Source organism: Squalius cephalus (assembly GCF_949319135.1).
Source record: "Squalius cephalus genome assembly, chromosome: 9".
Lineage (NCBI taxonomy): Eukaryota > Metazoa > Chordata > Actinopteri > Cypriniformes > Leuciscidae > Squalius > Squalius cephalus.
The window spans coordinates 3257454-3278508 of record NC_137130.1 but is presented as its reverse complement, the minus strand read 5'-3'; the positions used below and the strand labels follow the sequence as shown (position 1 = coordinate 3278508).

The 21055-nt window shown below is 33.7% G+C and overlaps 1 protein-coding gene across 1 annotated transcript; it reads right to left on the bottom strand.

The window, feature by feature from the left end:
- Positions 1–879: 879 nt before the first annotated feature.
- Positions 880–20811, bottom strand: xrcc5 (X-ray repair complementing defective repair in Chinese hamster cells 5). The gene is made up of 21 exons (XM_079881955.1): positions 20721–20811; positions 19317–19430; positions 18615–18798; positions 17242–17290; positions 17022–17144; positions 15982–16164; positions 14157–14271; positions 13195–13333; positions 12582–12694; positions 12116–12178; positions 10656–10793; positions 10471–10561; positions 9799–9929; positions 7993–8189; positions 7553–7640; positions 6552–6621; positions 6138–6247; positions 3017–3113; positions 2880–2947; positions 1343–1417; positions 880–1189 (listed from the first exon to the last, which is right to left on the bottom strand). Exons 1-21 carry the CDS (start codon positions 20736–20738, stop codon positions 1175–1177), a joined length of 2181 nt encoding a protein of 726 aa, XP_079738081.1. The 5' UTR covers positions 20739–20811; the 3' UTR covers positions 880–1174.
- Positions 20812–21055: the final 244 nt, after the last annotated feature.

Below are 21055 nucleotides of genomic sequence, written 5' to 3'. Positions count from 1 at the left end.
TTTCTGTCTCATGTATTCCGCCACTACACCTCTGGTCTCTTCATAACACAGTTGTAATGAGCAGGTTGAGACGAAGCCTTGAGCTCGAGCTGTTCGACCCAGGAGATGCTCGTGTGAAACTGCAGCGTGTGCGTTTTCCGAGATCCGGGGGAGGATTGAGACGCTTACGTGCTCTCGGCAAACTGCTGGTGCGAAGAGAAGCAAACTGAGATCATCAGCCCGGAAAGAGACGCTACGATTTATCAAAGCCTCACAGTCTGGCATTAAAAATGAGGGATTATGAGTGTGGATCATAAATGTCCTCCCAGCTGATTAATGATGGAAAGCCTGACTCATTTCAGTGAAGCAAACTGTTCGCTTCAATGAACTGGTTTGAAAAGATGTTGGTGTGACATTAAATGCACTAAAAATAATAAAGCTAAATTTGACCCTGGATCACAAAACCAGTCACGAGTCGCACGGGTATATTTGTGGCAATAGCCAACAATACATTGTATGGGTCAAAATTATCGATTTTCTTTTATGCCAAAAATCATTAGGATATTAAGTAAAGATCATGTTCCATGAAGATATTTAGTCAATTTCCTACCGTAAATATATAAAGCACTTATTTTTCTGAGTTAATGAAGCATAATCATGAACATAAATGGACAACTTTAAAGGAGATTTTCTCAATGTTTCGATTTTTTTGCACCCTCAGATTCCAGATTTTCAATAGTTGTATCTCTGACAGATATTGCCCTATCCTAACATACATCAATAGGAAGCTTATTTATTGACCCTTGTGACTGGTTTTGTGATCCAGGGTCACAAATGTAGGCATATATAATTGACATCATGATCAGCTGCTCAAATAGGGATTGTGGAATCAGTTTGATTTTGTTTAATCTTTTATTTGAAGCATCACTGCCTGGATAAAGTACATGGACATTTGTTTTTTCCTTTAGAAAATCCGACAAGCATAGACTGAGCAGTATATGTGAGACATTCAAGTAATCAAACTAGCAACATAATCGCTCCAAACAGCATTTATGATGTACAAAAGCATTTAGTACAAAAGAACACGATTAATTAAAGCACTTGAACTGTTTTTAGGGATTTGTGTGTCATAACAAATGGCACCTAATGGAGAGTTGCAGAAGGTTGGTGGACGTCGGTGTTGGAGACATCCGTTTTACATCATGTCCAGCTGCATTAAAAAAACATTAGTCAACAACTTAGCATGTCATGAAAAAGTGAATGCCTGATGAAATCTCTACTAAAGCATAACAGACAAGTGAAGTTTTATTTTTCGAACTTTCAGACCATAATCACACTCACAAATATAATAATTTACACTCACCAGATCATCCACATCTCCAGTGTCGTCCTGAGCTGGAGCCGCCGGCTCTTCCTCCTTCTGCTCGAACGCCAGGAACTAAACCAGCAAATATAGAGTTAAACGACCACAATAACAAACTGACTTTACCAACAACCTTTGCATATTAAAGAGGACCTATTATTCCCTTTTTTAAAGTCTTGATTTTGAAGTTTTCTGAGCTCCACTAGAACAGGTTTTCCTGCTTAAATGTTGATTATTTTCCCTATATTCTCCATTATTGCAGCTCCTCTCTTCCCAGTCTGTCAGTAACTAAGTTTCCATCCACTTGTCAATTGAATTATCTGAAGTTTGGTAAAAAAACTCATGCGAATAAAGCTGGTGAAAGTGTGTTTCCATCCAACGGCTTTAAAGCGAATAAAAACCTGTGCATAATGACGTCACATGCTGTTTTGCGATCAAATTGGTATATCAAATTGATTTGAGACATTTTAAGGTGTTTCCATTCATTTTCGCACTGAAACGCACAACATTCAAGCAAACATTTGCGAACAAAGTTTTGCTAGACAAAATGGATCGCGCCATATAACGTTTCCATCAGCGTTTATCGCATAAGCCGTATATCAATCAAGATAAAATCCGATGAGACCGAACGCATTTCATTTGAGTCGATTTTCATGAATTTCAATCGAATTTTACTGTTTCCATAAGGAATTTTTCATTCGATATCACTTAATTCGGATAAAAACGTGTGGATGGAAACATAGCTAGTAACGCCCTGGGATGTGTTTCCCAAAAGCATCGTTAGCCAACTATGGTCGCCAGTTCCGTCATTATCAGCAGTTCAACGAGACCATCGTTCTAACGAATATTCGCAAACAGCATCGCAAAGTTGTGTAGTTGGAACAACAGCTCTCGACCTGTGGTTAGAAGCAGAGTTTCTAGTTTGCATGACATGTGGACTCAATAAATCCTTATCTTGAGCCAAATAAGCAAGCTGACATTTAGTACAATCTGTATCTTTTATTTAGAATGCATAAATGTAATTTATGTCATTTAGTTCGTTAAGAGATTTAAAGCACCGTTTTTGAAGAGTGCGCATGTGCAAACGTGCTCTAGTACGTAAGAACGAGTCTATGAATGAATCTGGAAGTAAAGTAAAATAACTAGAGATAGTCCTCTGATGCCATGTCCGTAATTTATAGCAAAAAAATATGGCATTAATTCGATCTCAAACAGATTCATTAAACGTAGTTATTACTCCAACACCTGCGTGACATTAACTAACATCGTTGAACGACCAATTTGCGACAATATGGTTTCGGGAAACAGTCGTGACTAGCTAGAAAGAAACGCACCTTGTTTAGTTCCTGTCTCTATTAAGCCCCGCCTTCTGAAAAGCTGATACAGTGCTCTGATTGGTCGGCTGGATCAGTGTGTTGTGATTGGTCGAGTGCTTCGAGCGTGTTTGGGAAATGTCCCGCCTCTTACCATAACCACCAGTTTAACACACTACTAACTCAACCAGGCCCCGCCCCTTTATTCGGCGAGTTGTGAGTACCTGGCTTGCGTCTTGTTTGGAGACGGTGCTTCCGTCCACTTCATCTTTGCTTATGAGCGTCAGAGCATCTGAAAACACAAGCACATGTTGAAGGCATGATGACTTCAGCTCAACATGAGCAGAAGGCCTATCTTTACCTTGTCTAAGCAGATCCCAGAATTCCTGCAGATTCCTGTCAGGAACGCTCCTCTTCAGGGACTGCATGTAAGTGTTGAACAGCTCTGCGTTTCCGCTCTGATGGAGTAAATGTCATTGGGAGATTCTGGTCAGACGTGTGTAAGCACATGCAATGATGCTCTGAGCTCATGTACTCTTACTTAATGTCATAAACACTGAAAACCGATATCAAGAAATGTAAATGGTGCCACACACAGCGCTGTTTACACCAGCTATTACCATCTGTCTCCGGTCGTCAGGTGTAAACAGGGTCTAACATTTTCAATAAAAAAAGCCTAAACAGAAGCAGAATAGTAAAAACCAGTGCTATTGTTAACCATAACTAAAAAAAAAAACATAAAATTGTGTGCGTTCATTTGAAATAAAGCAATATATATATATATAGTACTGTGTGTGTGTGTGTATATGAAGAGTTCAGATGCAAAAGCCTCTAAGTGCCATCTGAAATTTTCTTCTAGAATGATCATTTTTATAAAGCTCGTATATTTATTTAAGTTAAGTAATATCACTCAAATGACAATTAATAGGTAATTTGCATCGCCATTTAAGTGAAATTACTGAACCTAAATATACAAGCTTGATAAAAATGATCATTCTAGAAGAAAATTTCAGATGGCACTTAGAGGCTTTTGCATCTGAACTCTTCATATTTATATATATATATATATATATATATATAATTGCTGTCAAATCGATTAAAAAAAGAACTAATTAATCACATTTTCCTGTAATTAATCACACCTTAATGTAAAGTCGCTAATTAATGTAGAATCATCATAAAGACGGTATATTTTAAATATGTTTAATAGCATATTTTTATGAATGAAAGCCGGTAATATCACTGATACAACTACCGTTACTGACGTCTCTATGAAACATCACAGAACCTGACGTGTGAGTACTTGCTATAGTTTGTTTACACAAAGTGCACAGGGAACTACCACGAAAGAGTCTGATGTTGACATGTCGCTAATGACACAACACTCTAATAAGCATTAAACATACAGCACATATCAAATGCAAAAAGTTGGGTGAAACAGTCTACTTTTTTCTAGCCACTTCATTGTTCAAAACAAGCAAGTCTTGACTCAAATTCTCTTGACTTGTTCACACTCTTGGTTTACTTTCCTCAAATCATTATGGCTTCGTAAATGTGAGACATCCTTAGAAATAGTCCACAATCCAGGGTTCGTAAGGATACCGTAAAATTAAATTCCAAGACTTTCAACGACTTTTCAAGCACTACTTTTTTGGTTTTGAAGGACTACAATCAGAGATCTCACTTGTTAACCAATATCTTTATTATCTTTCAAATTCTAAAAAAAGAAAATGGATAAATAAAACAAAATGGTACAAATAAAGTGCAGCACATGCAATGCAGCTTTGCTTCTTCAAACTGATTTTTTTCTCATGAATATATGATTGAGCTGAAGAATGAAATCTGTATCATAAACTTGGATATTATTCATATGAGCAATATCACGCTCATAGCCATGCGAAATGGCTCTATATCTATATCAGACAGACTGCAGCATTAATTTTGCGTGAAAAGACATATATTTTCTTTCAATAATTCAAGCATTTTCAAGTACCTTTTAATAAATAGGGCTGAATTCAACGTTTTTCCAGGACTTAAATTTCAAAAGAGTCAAATTCAAGCACTTTAAACACCTTGTATGAACCCTGAAAATCAGAAATGCACTTATGATGCCTTAAAATCCAGTTTAGGTAGGCAGCTCACTAGGTATTGGAACGGAGTAGGGCTGCACAATATATCGAAACTATTGAAATATCGCAAATGTATATATCACGATATGCATATCACAATGGCTTGCAATAACTGGGGTCATGAACAAAAGACAAAGAGAAAATCACTCACCGCTCTCGGCTGAATAACTTTTGTAGCTTTAATAAGAATCAGGATATATTTAATTCATACAGTGAAAACTAAGTGTTTTATTTTTACATTTGATTATTCAGTTTCTGTTGTTAAATAAACCTAATGTAGGATAACCTAAACCCCGAAACCCCGTGGTTTACACTGATGTTAAAATAACACTTCTTATGCTACAGTAAAACACTGATGTTCACTTTCAGAAGTTGTAGGGATGTTTTCTCGTCACAAAAAGAATGTGAAACACGCATGTAGGTTATATAATTTTAAATATATTTGAAAGCTAATTTAAGTTTATTTGACACACTTTAAGCATTTATCGTATCGCATTATTTAAAGGGGGGATATAATGCCCTTTCACAAGATGTAAAATAAGTCTCTGATGTCCCCACAGTGTGTATGTGAAGTTTTAGCTCAAAATACCCCACAGATATTTTTATATAGCATGATAAAGTTGTCACTTTTTGAGGGTGAGCAAAAAACGCACCGTTTTGTGTCTGTTCTTTTAAATGCAAATGAGCTGCTGCTCCCGGCACAGGGGGCGGAGCTTCAACAGCTCGTGTCCTTTTACCTCACACACACATGCACTGAAAATTTCAAAAACTTTTAGCCTTTTATGTTCAAACCGGAGTCAGACAATGATGGAGAGACTCAAGAAGAAGAGACAACATGTAGAAGCAACAGGACATTTCTGAATGGTTAGTTGATGAGTTTATGAAGCTGATGTGTAGTTATCTTCTAGTCATTGATTAGCATATTCTGTCTTGATAATCTATAAATCGTGTTCAGGGGGCGGGGTTTATGTAAATTCTAGGGTTGGTGATGTCACTAATGTCGTGTAGTCTCTGCCAGCCGTTTATTGTAGTCCTTAAAAAGCGATTTCTGTAAAAGCAAATATCTCCCTTTGCTTTGAACTTTGAGCGTTGTAACTTTGCAGATGTTGTTTATGCTCAAAAAGCAACATTACACACTAACTAAAGTTAGAAAAGTCAAATCATAATCAACCACCCCTTTAATGAGTTATCGCATATCGCACTTTTCTTCAATATCGTGCATATCAGGCACCAGCTGAGCTCAGATCCTCTGACATGATCCCAACAGTGTGTTTTTCCTAGTACCCGAAAACCCCCACCGACTGATCCTTAAGTGATCCCTGACTGGATGTGGAGGTTTAATTGAGAGCTCACCGATACAGACTGATCCCTGAAAGCCTGGATACATGCGATGCTCTTGGTGTAGTACTCAGGGCTCCTGTTGCCCAGCAACTGCTCAATCCTGTGGGTCAGCTGCTGGCACGCTGTCAAGGTTACAAAACAATGATTATCAAAGCGAATGCACTAACAAGAGAACCTGGGGCTAACATTCAGAAACAACACCGCTCAATGACAGCGTCCGTCAAATCAATTAAAGCTTACATCACACTGAGCGACTATTCACTGCTTTAGAGACGACTTGCAACCTTGCAGACATGCCTGAAGCACCACTACTGCATTTACATTATGGTATGCATAATAGTTGACACTTTTTGTAAGGTTACTAACGTCGCTCATCGTAGGAGTGAGAGATGAAAAAAAAAATCAAACTGAACAATCAAATCTCACCCTGATCGAAAGAAACGGTCTTCTGTCTAATCAGCGTGCAGAAATCTCTCGTCGGATTGACGCTGCCGACCTGAAAGAGAGAGCGATAATTCATATTACAGTATTAGAGTAAATATGAATACATGTTTCTGGTCTTATTTGTGCTTATGTTACTGTAAATAACTCTTTTCTGCTGACAGGCAATGGAAAAATCTAATTCTTCCCTGCATAATTTTCACTCATGTTTCGTACAAAATGGGCTGCGAAAGGCCTTTCATATTGACTTTAAGACATTGAGAGATTTCTGAATGTTTTATAAATTAAAGGGAAAGCATTTAAAAATAAATATATAAAAAAATTATTTAAATTAGTGCAGTCAAATCGATTATTCACATCTAACATAAAAGTTTGTAAATCTATAATATTTGCAAATATAATATTGTAAATGTATAATATATAACTTTTATGTTAGATGTGATTTGACAGCGCTAATTTAAATATATAATTCAATGTAATATATTAATATATATGTTTTTTAAAAGGTTTTTTAAAGAAGTTTCTTCTGCTCACTAAGGCTGCATTTATTTGATTAGTAATATTATGAAATATTATTACAATTTAAAATAACGGTTTTCTATGTGAATATATAGTAAAGTGTAATTTATTTCTATGATCAAAGCTGAATTTTCAGCATCATTACTCCAGTCTAATAAGATGATTTGCTGCTCAAGACACATTTATGATTATTATCAGTGTTGAAAACAGTTGTGCTGCTTCATATTTTTGCAGAAACCGTAATACATTTTACTGAGGATTCTTTGATGAATAGAAAGCCCGAAAAGAACAGCATTTATAAATGCCTTTACTGTTACTTATGATAAATTGAATGCATCACTGCAGAATAAAAGTATATGTTTCTTTCAAAAAGAGCCCTAAGTTTTGAACTGTAGTGTAAAACATAAACTTATAAAATCTAGTCATTTTAATCAGAGTGTACATTATTGAACAGGTTTTTGTCTCACCGATGTGACGTTGCCCTGCGCAATCTCAGCAAAGTTAAACTCTATCTCTTCATCCACTTTGACTTTCTTCACATCCGGCTCATCAGCACTGATGAAGACACAATCAATGCACAGATCACCAACTAAAACAAACACTTTCTGCCCTGATTTCATATTATAAACAGTAAAAATGCCAGAAAGGTCAACCTTAAAAGTATGCAGACATACCAGAATACTTCATTCCAATTGGTCAATCGCAAAATAAACCCCTCCCCCATCGGTTTGCATAACTGCATGTTTCTTCATTGCTATTCCACTTAAATATTGAAAAACGTCCATTGATAGCAGTGCAAATATGTCTACCACAATACACAGATCCCATTAAACCGCCCCTGCTGGAAGTCATAGCACTTCTCATTGATTTGAAGCGCAGCTCCAGTGTTGATTTGATCCATTCTCACCTGATGCCGAACACGTCTGCGCTTGTCTTCTGCTCTTTCTTTTTCTGCACCACTTTCATGGGGAACTTGGTCTTGACGTCCTGCAGAGGAGCCTGGCAGCGTGTGGCCACGGCCTGGGGTCGCTCGAGGGCCGCTTTCAGCCAGGGCTCGATGGACGGCAGGGGTCCATCAGGATTCACACCGCGGTGATGCAAACACTGAGGACACGAGCCAAGAGAAGATCAATGAGACCCACTGCAGAGACACGACCTGAGACAACATGGATTTCACAGCCAATGTCACACACCTGAATCACTGTATTACTGGAGGACAAAGAGAGGAGATGTGAGGGGGAATAAACACTAGGGCACAGAGTGTGTGTGTGTGCATTTTGAAAGAAACAAATGCTTTTATTCAGCAAGGATGCATTGAATTGATCATGGGAAAATCTCAGAGTATCCACTGTACGTCTGACTGATTGCACTGTATTCTTCCTTTTGAGTCTAAACTGAACTCAAATTGCACTGAGAATTGGGTAAGAGAGAAACACAAACCACTAAATTGGGGAAATTGAAAGATGCAAAATAAGAAACACCGGTGTTTTGCTAGATGAGTTTATTCTATGCATCATCTTTTTACTACTTTATTTCATTTTACTTTAATTCATTCCTTTTAGAACTGCTTTTATTTTATGCTTGTTTTCTATGCAAAGCACTTTGATTTGCCATAGTGTGAAATTTTAATTCCTTTTAATTCCATTTTCCGTGCTTTTATTTTGTGATTATTTTTATTCCTTTCTATGTAAAGCACTTTTAATTGCCATAGTGTATGAAATGTGCTATATAAATAAACTTGCCTTGCCTTTGTGTTTTTCCTGTATTTTTGATAAATTAAATGCAGCCTTGGTGAGAATAAGAGTCCCCAAACTCACTGTATGTATATATATATATATATATATATATATATATATTAGGGCTGTCAAACGATAAATCGCGATTAATCGCATCCAAAATAAAAGTTTGTGTTTATATAATATATGTGTGTGTACGGTGTATAATTATTTTCTATATATAAATACACACACATGCATGTATATATTTAAGAAAAATGTGTTATTTATATATAAAATATTTATATATAATATAAATTATATATAATATAAATATATATACACAGTATATACATGCAAATATTTCTTAAATATATACATGCATGTGTGTGTATTTATATATAGAAAATAATTATACACCGTACACACACATATATTATGTAAACACAAACTTTTATTTTGGATGCGATTAATCGCGATTAATCGTTTGACAGCCCTAATATATATATATATATATATATATATATACAGTGAGTTTGGGGACTATTATTTTGTGAAATATTATTTTGTAAAATATTATTATAATTCAAAATATCTATTTTCTTTTTGAATATGTTAAAACATTATTTATTCCTGTGATATATATATATATATAGGCATGAAAGTTACGATATTTTTTTCTTTCCTATTGTGAGTTACTGTAAATTAACTAATGTTAACAAACTGAACCTTATTGTAAAAGTGTTACAAAAAATAGATGTTTAAAATGTATAGATAACCATGCTTGTTTTTGACTGTAATGTTAAATTGATGCATATAAATGAAAATGCTGAAATATCATTCTTCCTCGAGTTCATTTAGTGTGAAACACATGTCTTGAGTTTTTAGCTGGATGTTTACTTCGTACTTTTACTTCTTACATTAAACATTCTGAATCTATTTGACTACTATGAGAGTATCAGATATTGTCAGGCTGCCCATCCCCATTCCCATCATGCCTGGAAAAGTCTCTGGAACTGTGGGTTTGGTATGTGGTTGACTTTTAAGATGTCCACGCTTTCTCCATCCTCGTCCTCTTCCACCAGCATCATGGAGTCGATCAGCGAGTCCACGGCTGACAGCTGAGACTCTGAGACATTCACACAGAGACAAGAACGACAACATGCATCTCCTTTAGTCTATATGTGACCTTGGACCACAAAACCAGTCACAATGGTCATTTTTTTAAATTGAGATGTATACATCATCTGAACACTGAATAAATAAGCTTTCCATTGATGTATGGTTTGTTAGGATAGAACAATATTTGGTCGAGATACAACTATTGAAAATCTGGAATCTGAGGGTGCAAAAAAATCGAAACATTGAGAAAATCTTCTTTAAAGTTGTTCATTTATGTTGGCGATTGTGCTGCATTCACTCACAAAAATAAATGTTTTATATATTTACAGTAGGAAATTGACTAAATATCTTCATGGAACATGATCTTTACTTAATATCCTAATGATTTTTGGCATAAAAGAAAAATGGATAATTTTGACCCATACAATGTATTGTTGGCTATTGCCACAAATAAACTCGTGCGACTCGTGACTGGTTTTGTGATCCAGGGTCACATGTGCCTCAGAATCTAACTCTGTTTATTTGGCTCTTGTGATGTGAGGTCCCACCTGAGGGCACGAACTTCTTGTTGGTTTCCAACGCTGGGAAGGAGAAATGTCGGAGATCCTCCATATAGGGCAGCTGGACGTACAGCAGACACTGAGGACGGGAGACATGAGGAGTGAGTCTGGTGTGCAACATACTGAAGATTAAACATTTAAAGTGTGTTTTCTGCTCGATATGATCCACATACTTCATATTTCTCCTTGATGCAGGGAAAGGCGGCGCCCACTTGAGGATTGCTGCGGCGATCGTAAGCATAACGCACAATCGCTGCCATCTTTAGACCGTCAAGGGCATGAATCAGAGCGGACAGAGCCACTGCCGCATGCTGCACACACACAATAAAACACACTCACAAAAGAATATGCAGTCAAGTCAAAAGTCTTTTATTTACACATAGTGCTTTTATTTACACAATCATTCAAAAGTTTGGGGTCAGTTAAATTTTTTTTTTTTTTTTTGGTAATGTAATGGGTAGAGAAAATGACCACATATATGAGTTTAATTTAAAAAAAAACCTTCTCCTGTTTTGTTACTTTTTAAAAAAAAAGCCGTTACACTGTTTCAGTTGGGTTGCCGTGGAGACGGTACTAAAACTTTACTTAAAGCCTTTACATATAATGCATTCAATTCCCAAATTCCCAAAGTATTTTTAATGCATTAATTATGCACAATGCATTGTGATATCTCATAAATAATTGTAACCACAGTTATAATACACCTTTAGAAAGTACAATGCATTAAAACATGACAAACACTTTCAGATGTAACAAGGAAACTGTGAATATTATAATGCATTTTATCTTTGGTTACAATTATTTATGAATAGATATAATGCATTATAACTTACATTATGAATATCTTTATAATGCATTATACATAAAGGCTTTAGGTATTATCGTTTCTTTAATTAATTAATTAATTATATTCAGCAAGGATGCATTAAATTGATCAAAAGTGACAGTTAAGACATTTATAATAATGTTGCAAAATATTTCTATTTCAAATAAACGCAGTTCTTTTGAACTTTCTATTAATCAAAGAATCCTGAAATAAAGCATTATGGTTTCCCGTATAAAATATTAAACAGCACAACTGTTTTCAACACTGATAATAATAATAAATGCAATGGCTAATGAAAGTACAGTTTTTTTTCTAGCACTGGAATAAATTACATTTTAATATATATATATTCAAAAAGAAAACAGTTCTTTTAAATGAATTAAATGCTAATAAAATAAATAATAATAAATAATCTAAAAATATTACTGCTATTTTTGATTAAATAAATGCAGCCTTGGTGACTTTTCAAAAACATAAAAAAATCATAACAACCCCAAACTTTTATGTGCAAAATATATTATCAGCATAATAATTTGAGTGAAAAATGAACATGAACATGAGAATGCCACTTTTGATTAATCACCTATCTGACATTCTTTCTTAATTTTACATTCTTTTTCTTTTTTCAAAACCCCAAAACTTTGTTAATTTCCAGGTTGGAATACAAATTATTTTATATGTGTCTTACAACTTTTGGTCACCACCGCCGTATGCATTCAAACATCACAGTTACTGACAATTACTAAACAAATTATTCAAATTAAGCAAATAATATCACAGTGAACACAAAAGCTCTGTAAAACTCACCTCATCATCTCTGGGAGCAAACACTTTGACTACTTGGCTTCCCATAAACTGATGACGACGAATCTGCATCAAACAAACAAACAAACAACTGTCATTGTACATTATAAAGCGAACACACAAGGCAAGGCACATCAGTGCAGTTCAAAAGGTGTTTACAATTACACAAATATCAAACATTTTCAGTTAAATTATTAGATTTTTGAGAATGTGCTAACATAATCGTCCTACTGGCCGGACCGCCACAAATAAACAATTTGTAATCAGTAACTCTCTATTATGTCCTGTCAGGGTTCTTACACTGTGATTTCAAGTTGCAGCAAAGCTATTTTATAAATATTGCACTATTTTAGAGATGAGCACAAGAACTTACAGTCACTATAGAAAGTGCAATTTGTAAAACTCCCTGATATTTCAGGTTTTCCATAACTCGTTTGAAAAGAGCGCCATCTGCTGGACAGCATCTTACCGCCTCCTGCTTCGTGAAGCCAAGCACAGCAAAACACTTCCCATCATGCTTATATTTCATCTGGTCCTCGTCCACCTTTGAAAACGGAACAATGTCACTTCCATAACGGAAACCTATAGGAAATAGAAAGTGCTTATTTAAAAATATTTCGAGTCACATTTATTTATATAGTTATAGTTATAGTTATTTATATAGCTTCACAGCAATAAACAGGAAAATGACAGTTAGCGTTGTAAAATTATTAAATTCTGAAACATTACTTAAAGATTGAGGTTAGTAAGATTTGTTATGTTTTTTTTAAAAAGAAGTCTCTTATTCTCACCAAGGCTGCATTTATTTAATGAAAAATACAGTAAAAATAGTGAAATATTATTATAGTTTAAATGAACTGTTTTCCATGTGAATATATTTTAAAATGTAATTTATTCCTGTGATGCAAAGCTGATTTTTTTGTCAAATTGATCCTTCAGAAATCATTCTAATGTGCTGATTTGCTGCTCAAAAAAACAATTTTGTCCTGACTGTGTCCCAGATCTGATGTTGTAATGAAAGACAATGTGAACTGTAAAAATGACAGTGAGTGAATGCAACATTTTCAATCTTTGTTCTGCACCTTGGATAGTGTCATCCTTCTTTACTTCACTTTCATTATCGTCGTTCAGGCAGTAAACCGAGTCCCTCTTGACGTCCTCCCGCTGGTGACTCTGAGCGTCCACCACGCTCCAGGACTTCTTCACCTTCTCCTCCGTCACCTTACGGCCATCAAACACAACATTAAAGGGATGGTTTGGAGTAATTTCAACCTAGGGTCCTTTGCACCATGACCTCGAGCCAAACACCCCCCAGAAGCTTTTTTCCCCCATGGTCGAACATTATTAAAGTTAGAGCTTATTTAGAGATATCAGCCGGATGGTTTAGTGCAGGCGCTAATGAATCCTCGAAAATTACCGCACAAATAATGCCCAGAATGGTACCAAACTTCTACAGTTGTACAAACAGGTTCTGTACTCATAAAACCAGGCATTGGAAAGTTTGTAAGTACATCAGGAGTTTATTTAAATAACACTTGCCTGATGGCTAATGCTACCGCTAACCCGGACGTCAACGTCACTTCAGTGGTTTGGGAAAAGCACGTAGAAGTCCTTTGCAAAACTCACAAGTGTAAGGGAAAAGCTAGTGAATTTAACACTCCATAGAAATATATCCACAAAATATATAATTTTGTTGTGTTGTGTTGTATTGTGTTGACGGTACAATGTGTTGAGCCGTCAGGCAAGTAAATAAGTGGACTTTTTTAATTTGCAAATCTCATTTTTCTTTATTTGTGAATTTTATAACTTTTTGTTAAACTCTTTACATTTATTTGTGGATCTTAATCTATTTATTTGGAATAATGCAACAATTCTAACCCCATACGAATGCAACCAGGAAAACGTTCCTAGGGGATCCATTAGCTTTTAGGGGAGCTAAACCAATATCCTGGTGGCTAGTTCCTAGAACTATCGGGTGCGAAAGCCCCTTTAGACCGGATTAGATCGGATTGTATTCTGAGGAACGCTTTGAACAGGAACTCACAGCTTTGTATCCAACGATGCGGATGGTCAGCGAGCTGCCGATGGTCATCTGACACGGCCAAGCCATCGGCCTCCTCTCGATACGCTTGAAGATGGACAGCTTCTCCAGAGCATCACTGCAGAAAACATCAACACAATCACTTTCTTTTTAAAGATTTTTAATTATTTTTTTTGTGATTTTTGCCTTTATTGTGATAGGATAGTATCGAGTGGACAGGAAGCCGGGATTCGAACTCGTGTCACCTGAAGCGCAACGGCACTATATATCGGTGCCGACAACACAATCACTTTCTGACAAATGAACACTTTTCTAGGCTTACTGGATTCTTTTTTCCAATTTGAACTGTATATCAGGTACTAATCATTTGAGTTAATAGATTTAAACGATTATTAGCAGAGTACAAATGCAAATAAGAATAAGACATGTGACAATGGAGAAATTGTGTTGAAAATTCAGCCTTGCCATCACAGGAATAAATTACATTTTAAAACATATTCTAATAGAAAACAGTTATTTTAAATTGTAATAATATTTCACAATATTACTGTATTTTTATTATATAAATGCAACCTTGGTGAGCATTAAATGAGACTCTAAATGGACCGACTGACGTTGATTTGGAGGCTAGTTTTACTCACAAAAATCAGTATGTCGTTGATGATGATTTATCTGGAAAGCCTGTAAATCACACTATTAAAATTTATTTCCTGACATGTCCATGAATTTCGGAAATATCAGGCTTTTAGTTATTCTGGTTCCTGACAGTTAAATGGCTCACCTCAGAAAATCAAAGCTCTTTTTATAAGTCGCTCTGAATAATAGTGTCTGCGCTTTACAGTTCACTTCCTGCGGCCCCTGGAGTCGGTGATGTGGGCTTAAGTGCCTCGCTTGATGTGCGTAACCGTGAGTGTTTGTGTGTTTTTGAATGACTGATTCATGCAGCGTCCTCAGACATTCGAACTGCTACTAATGCAGTGTTGGACTGAAATGAGGATGAGTAAATAATGACTCTATTTTCATTTCTGAGTAGACTAACCCTTTAAATTAAGAAGTAAAATTATAATTATTAAAAACCTATAATTATTAAAAAAAACTTTTAAACCAATTTGCACAAATATATGTAAAATATTTTTTTATACATATTTTTTATACATATATATATATATATATGTGTGTAAAAATATATTTAATATATTATTTATTAATTTATTTAAATATAAAAACATTTTTTTTAGCTTACATTATTCTTATAATTATAGATTATAATAAAATATATTCTATAATTATAAGAATAATGTAAGCTAAAATATAATATAATTTTATTATACATTTTGATATTTAAAATTATTTTAAAAAAAACTTTAAACCAATTTGCAAAAATATTAGTAAAACATTTCTTTATACACATTTTTTTATATATAAAAATATATGATGTAATATATTACTTATTGTGTATTATTTCATTTTAATTAAAATATAATTACATTTAAATATTTTATTAATTTATTCAAATACAAAACATTTTTATTTTATATTATTTTTTAATTATACAATATATTATATTATTTTCTATTATACATTTACATTTTTTTAACAATTTATTTATAATAAAAATACAAATATATTTATGTAATATATTATTTATTGTATATTATTTCCTTTTTATTAAAAAAAAAGAAATAAAAATATGACATAAATGTATTAAAATATGAAAAAAAAAATTATCAATTTTTATTATACATGTTTATACTAAATATAATATATTTCATAATATAAAGAAACTGTGCACTATCTATATTTTCCACTTGCAAATATGAATTTATACCTAAACGTGTGGACCTCCTCCAGGCCGTCCTCCTCTAGGCTGGTCATGATGTTTCTGACCATCTCCAGTCCTTGTTTCTGCTGTTTGTTCAAGCCTTTTCCAGGACGGGGAGGAGCCGCTGACGGTCCCGGTCCGTCCCCGTCACCATTCCCTCTGTCCTCATCATCCATAGGGAACGGCAAACTGAACGGACCAAACAAACTGCATATTAGGGCTGGGCAACATCGATTTTTCAATTAATTATTTTTTAAAATGTGGTCGATTTAAAATCAATTCTCAAAGGCCACGAATCGATTTTTTCCCATATTTATTTATCCATCACCCAAAAGCCAGTATTAGTTTTCCTCCACTGCTCATAGGCTTGTATGTGAATGTTACAGCTAATGCTGTGAGATTTGATGTTTGTTTTCTCTTAAACATAAAATAACCGGATCCTGTTTGATCAAGGCATTCGGCATCTGTTCTGACTCGTCCAATTTTTCATCTTGCATCAAAATCCTGTCTATTCATTGTGTGCATCTGAAATATAGAGTTGGGTTCTGTTTTAATGTACCCAAGTGTACCTAAGTTCTTAATTTCTTTTTATTAATTAACCACTTGTAAACTTATGTTCACTGTTCTTTTTTTATAAATATAGGATTTGTATTAAATCTATATTCACTGAGTTGAATCGAGAATCGAAATAAAAAATCGAATTTAGATTTGAAATCGAAAATCGAATCAAGAATCGAAATCGAATCGAATTGGAACATCTGAATCGATACCCAGCCCTACTGCCATATCAGTGCCGAGTTTGATGCAGGACTACCAATAATCAACTGTTTTAAATTAGTCTCAGTCAGAAATTTGACTTACAGCATCAAATCTGGGTCACTTTTGACCCATTAGACAGTAAGAGACAGTATGACTGATGCCCACTTCATAATGTTTGTGACATATATAAAATAATTTAAACTATATATACATTATTTCTGAAAAATAACTATATTGTATAGCCCTTTTATTATTATTATTATCAGTTATCAGTGCATGTTTCTTACAAGAACTGCATGGTGATGCCAGCTTTCTTCAAGTTCTGGATGATAACCTCCAGCTGGTCTGCCGAAGTCTGTACGTTCAGATCCGTCAGCAAGACGATGTTCAGACGATCGGTTTTCTTCCCCCTAAAAAAAAAAAACAAATTAAAAAAGTGTGAATGCAGAAAAAAAAACTCAATTGCATTTAAAAAGAAAAACAGAAAATGTGCAACAAAAATCTCACATGGTTTCATTCTGCAGAAGGTCCATGCAAACCACAAGAGCATCAAGCCCTGACAAACAAGTCAAGGACTTTACACACTAACATTAACATGAATACAAACAATATTATTAAGTTAGAACCACTTTGACGTAAAACGCTTACTAGTCCCCATGAAATATATGAAAAATATATGAAATAACCCATGATGTGGGTTAAAGGTCACAAGACATGCAGGTAAATTAATAAAATATTTCTTATAAAATAAGCAAATAATTTGAAAATAAAATTATTATTTTATATTATTTCATTTAAAATTAAAAAACAATTAAATAAAATGTCCTATATATTTATTTTAATATACCGTAATTACTATTTTTATTCATTTTAATGTATTTATATAATTATAAAATATATTGTATTATTTATACATTTGAATACTAAATAATAAAACTTTTTTTTATAATATAAAGAAATTGTTTACGATTCTCTGATATGGGTTAATGGTCTCTTGACATGAAGGTAAACAAATAAAATATTTCTTATAAAATAAACAAAATAAAAATTAACCTTTTATTTTGATCGTTTTTATTTTCAAATTATTTATTTATTTCAATGTAATATTTGTATGCTTTAATTAATTTATTAGTATTTTATCAATCACAACCCCTCTGATAAACACCTTTTAATTTATTTTATATTATTTGATTTTTATAAAAAAATAAATAAATTAAATAATTTGTCTTTATTTGTGTACATATAAAACGTATTTATATATTTATAAAATACATTTTATATATATATAAAATTATGAGCAGTTCCCTCATGAACCACAGTTTGGAAACCCTCAATTAGATAATAAAATTATGCATTTTATATTATCTATTTTTTTTTTAAAAATACTTAAACTTAATTAAATTAATTAATTTACATATATATTTTTTATGTATATAAGTATATATTTTATTAATATAATTAAAAAATATATTTATACATTTGTAATTAACATTACTAAATAAAGCATATTTTACAATATAGTATAGTTCATTTTATTTTATATATATATATATATATATATATATATATATATATATATATATATATACACACACATATACATACATACATATTTAATTTATAGTATAAAGAAATTGTTTATGATTCCCGATGTGGGAAATCATTTAAATAATTATTTGTTTTTTATTAACTCACAACCCCACTGCAGTTCCCTCACGCACAACAGTTTGGAAACACTCAATTACAAAATTATTTGTTTTCTATCTTGTATTAATTTGGTTTCATATATTTTACAATACACATTGTCTCATGAGAGCTATAAAGTCTGGTGTCGTCTTATCTTATCAACGATTATATGGTAACAGTAACATGAAGGATACAGTCTGCTTGCTGACCACCGGGTTGAAGTTCACTCTCGATCTCTTGGAGCAGCTCAAAGTCAGGCATCATGAGGCGCCGGTGAACCGTGATGTTCTCATACTGCCCGTCTTTGGCCAGAGGGTTTTTAGTGCCATCGGTACCAAACAGCACCAGAGCCACCTCGTCTTTATTCTCAGCAAACACCTGAAATATAGAAAAACAGCTTGACTGACGTCCTGTGTAATGGTATAAATGTGACCCTGGATCACGTCACCAGTCTCGAGTCGCACGGGTATATTTGTGGCAATAGCCAACAATACATTGTATGGGTCAAAATTATAAATTTTTCTTTTATGCCAAAAATCATAAGGATATTAAGTAAAGATCATGTTCCATGAAGATATTTAGTAAATTTCCTACCGTAAATATATAAAACATGTATTTTTGTGAGTGAATTCAGCACAATCGTGAACATAAATGAACAACTTTAAAGGAGATTTTCTCAATGTTTCGATTTTTTTGCACCCTCAGATTCCAGATTTACAATAGTTGAATCTCGACCAAATATTGTCCTATCCTAACAAACCACACATCAATGGAAAGCTTATTTATTCAGATTTCAGATGATGTACAAATCTCAATTTCAAAAAATTTACCCTTGTGACTGGTTTTGTGGTCCAGGGTCACATATTATAAATAAACTGAGAACATTGAGTACAAACCTGGCGCTGGACGAACTTCTGGATGACTTTTTTGGCTTGTTCAAAGGGCGGTTCATGACCCGGCTCAGAGTTGCTCATGGAGAAACCCACATCCATGCACAGCACCAACGCTGACTACAGAAAGAGAGAAAAAGACAAAGACAGATGAGGATACGTGCAGAAAAAGAATAGTTCACCTCATAATTTTATGGAAGCTTGTTTCCGCAACGGAATAAAAAAGCAATGTATATAACGGCGAGATTTTATCGCACAATTCTTAATTTTTTCTCCCAATTGCAAGTTTATATCTCGCAATTGTGAATTTATTTCTCGCAATTCCAACCTTTTCAGAATAGTGAGATATAAACTTGGAATTGTGAGAAAAGAAGTCAGAATTGTGGGATATAATATATCTTGCAATTAAAAAAAGGCAATCACAACTTTTCAACTTACAATTCTGACTCTCAGTTCCGAGTTTATCTCTCACAATTATGACTTTTTTTCTCAGAATTGTGAGATAAAAAGTCCCAGTTATCTTATCTTTTTATTCCGTGGTGGAAACAAGCTTTCAAGTCAAGTCACTGTCATTTATATAACGATTTTTACAATAAAGATTGTTTCAAAGCAGCTTTACAGAGAGAAAATAATGCAACAAAGTTTGTTTCTAGAAGAAAATAGCATCACAGTCCAGCTTAAGTAAGTTCAGTGATGGTTCATTTTTGTTGTAAAAAAGTTATTAAGCTTTCATAGAACTCTTCTTCAAATTTTCAGAGAGAGAGAGAGAGAGAGAGAGAGAGAGAGAGAGAGAGAGAGAGAGAGAGAGAGAAAAAGTAAATATTTAAATATGGTTTGATCGGAAAATTATGACAGAATTATATTTTCTTTATACGATATTAAATGAGACATATGCTTAACTCTAATATTTCTCAGATGTTTCTCCTGAGACAAATCTCACACGTGTCTCTTCTAGAGCTTCAGAAAATGTCTCAAGCTTTGCTCAAATTTTAAACAAAAGATACTAAAACAATAGCATTTAATATTTAACTCGAGATCTCAATATAAACAGAAACATTTTCATTAAATATTCCAATGAGCAAATAATGAGCAATCCACATAATACATCTATGACAGCATTCGTAATATTCAAAATATAAATCCTATCTATTTTAATTTACCTATCTGATATAAATTTGAATATTAAACGATACTTAAATCTGCAGATGATAACTTAAATATGACACTTATTTTCTACATTTTAGGAGTAACTTAAGTGGGTGAAATGTTCTGTTCTGTGTGAATACGGACATAAATACAAACCAGATGGTGAGTCTGTCTTATGTAATACGTGTCTCATAAAAGTTAAGTCATTATTTATTAATAATAAAACAAGCTTTTGATTATGAAGACCAAGAATGACTAAATTACCTTCGCCGCTCGCGCCATCTCTGCTGGTTTCCGTCTGTTATTGTTCCGGGTGAGTAAATGAACGGACGATACAAGGTTCCGCCTCAGACAACGAAACAAAACTATAATAGAAAACCCAAAACGTTTGTGTTCCTATATTCCAGGACACTTGATAATTAAATATAAATATATATATATATATATAAATATATATAATTTAAAACACAGTTTTAAACTTCGAGTAAACGATTGTTTACCTCAACCTGTAAAAGAGAAGCGCTCGGGGATTATGCAAAACATTAGAGTAATCAGTATGCTTGAATAGTGAATATATCCGTTTGAAGCAGGAGTCTTCT

Coding starts and splice junctions, on each gene's coding strand:
- xrcc5 (XM_079881955.1), bottom strand. Junction 17,291..18,614: donor CGGTGGTCAGCAAGCAGACT/GTATCCTTCATG, acceptor CTTGTTTGTCAG/GGCTTGATGCTCTTGTGGTT. Junction 7,641..7,992: donor GCAGACGTGTTCGGCATCAG/GTGAGAATGGAT, acceptor TGTCTTCATCAG/TGCTGATGAGCCGGATGTGA.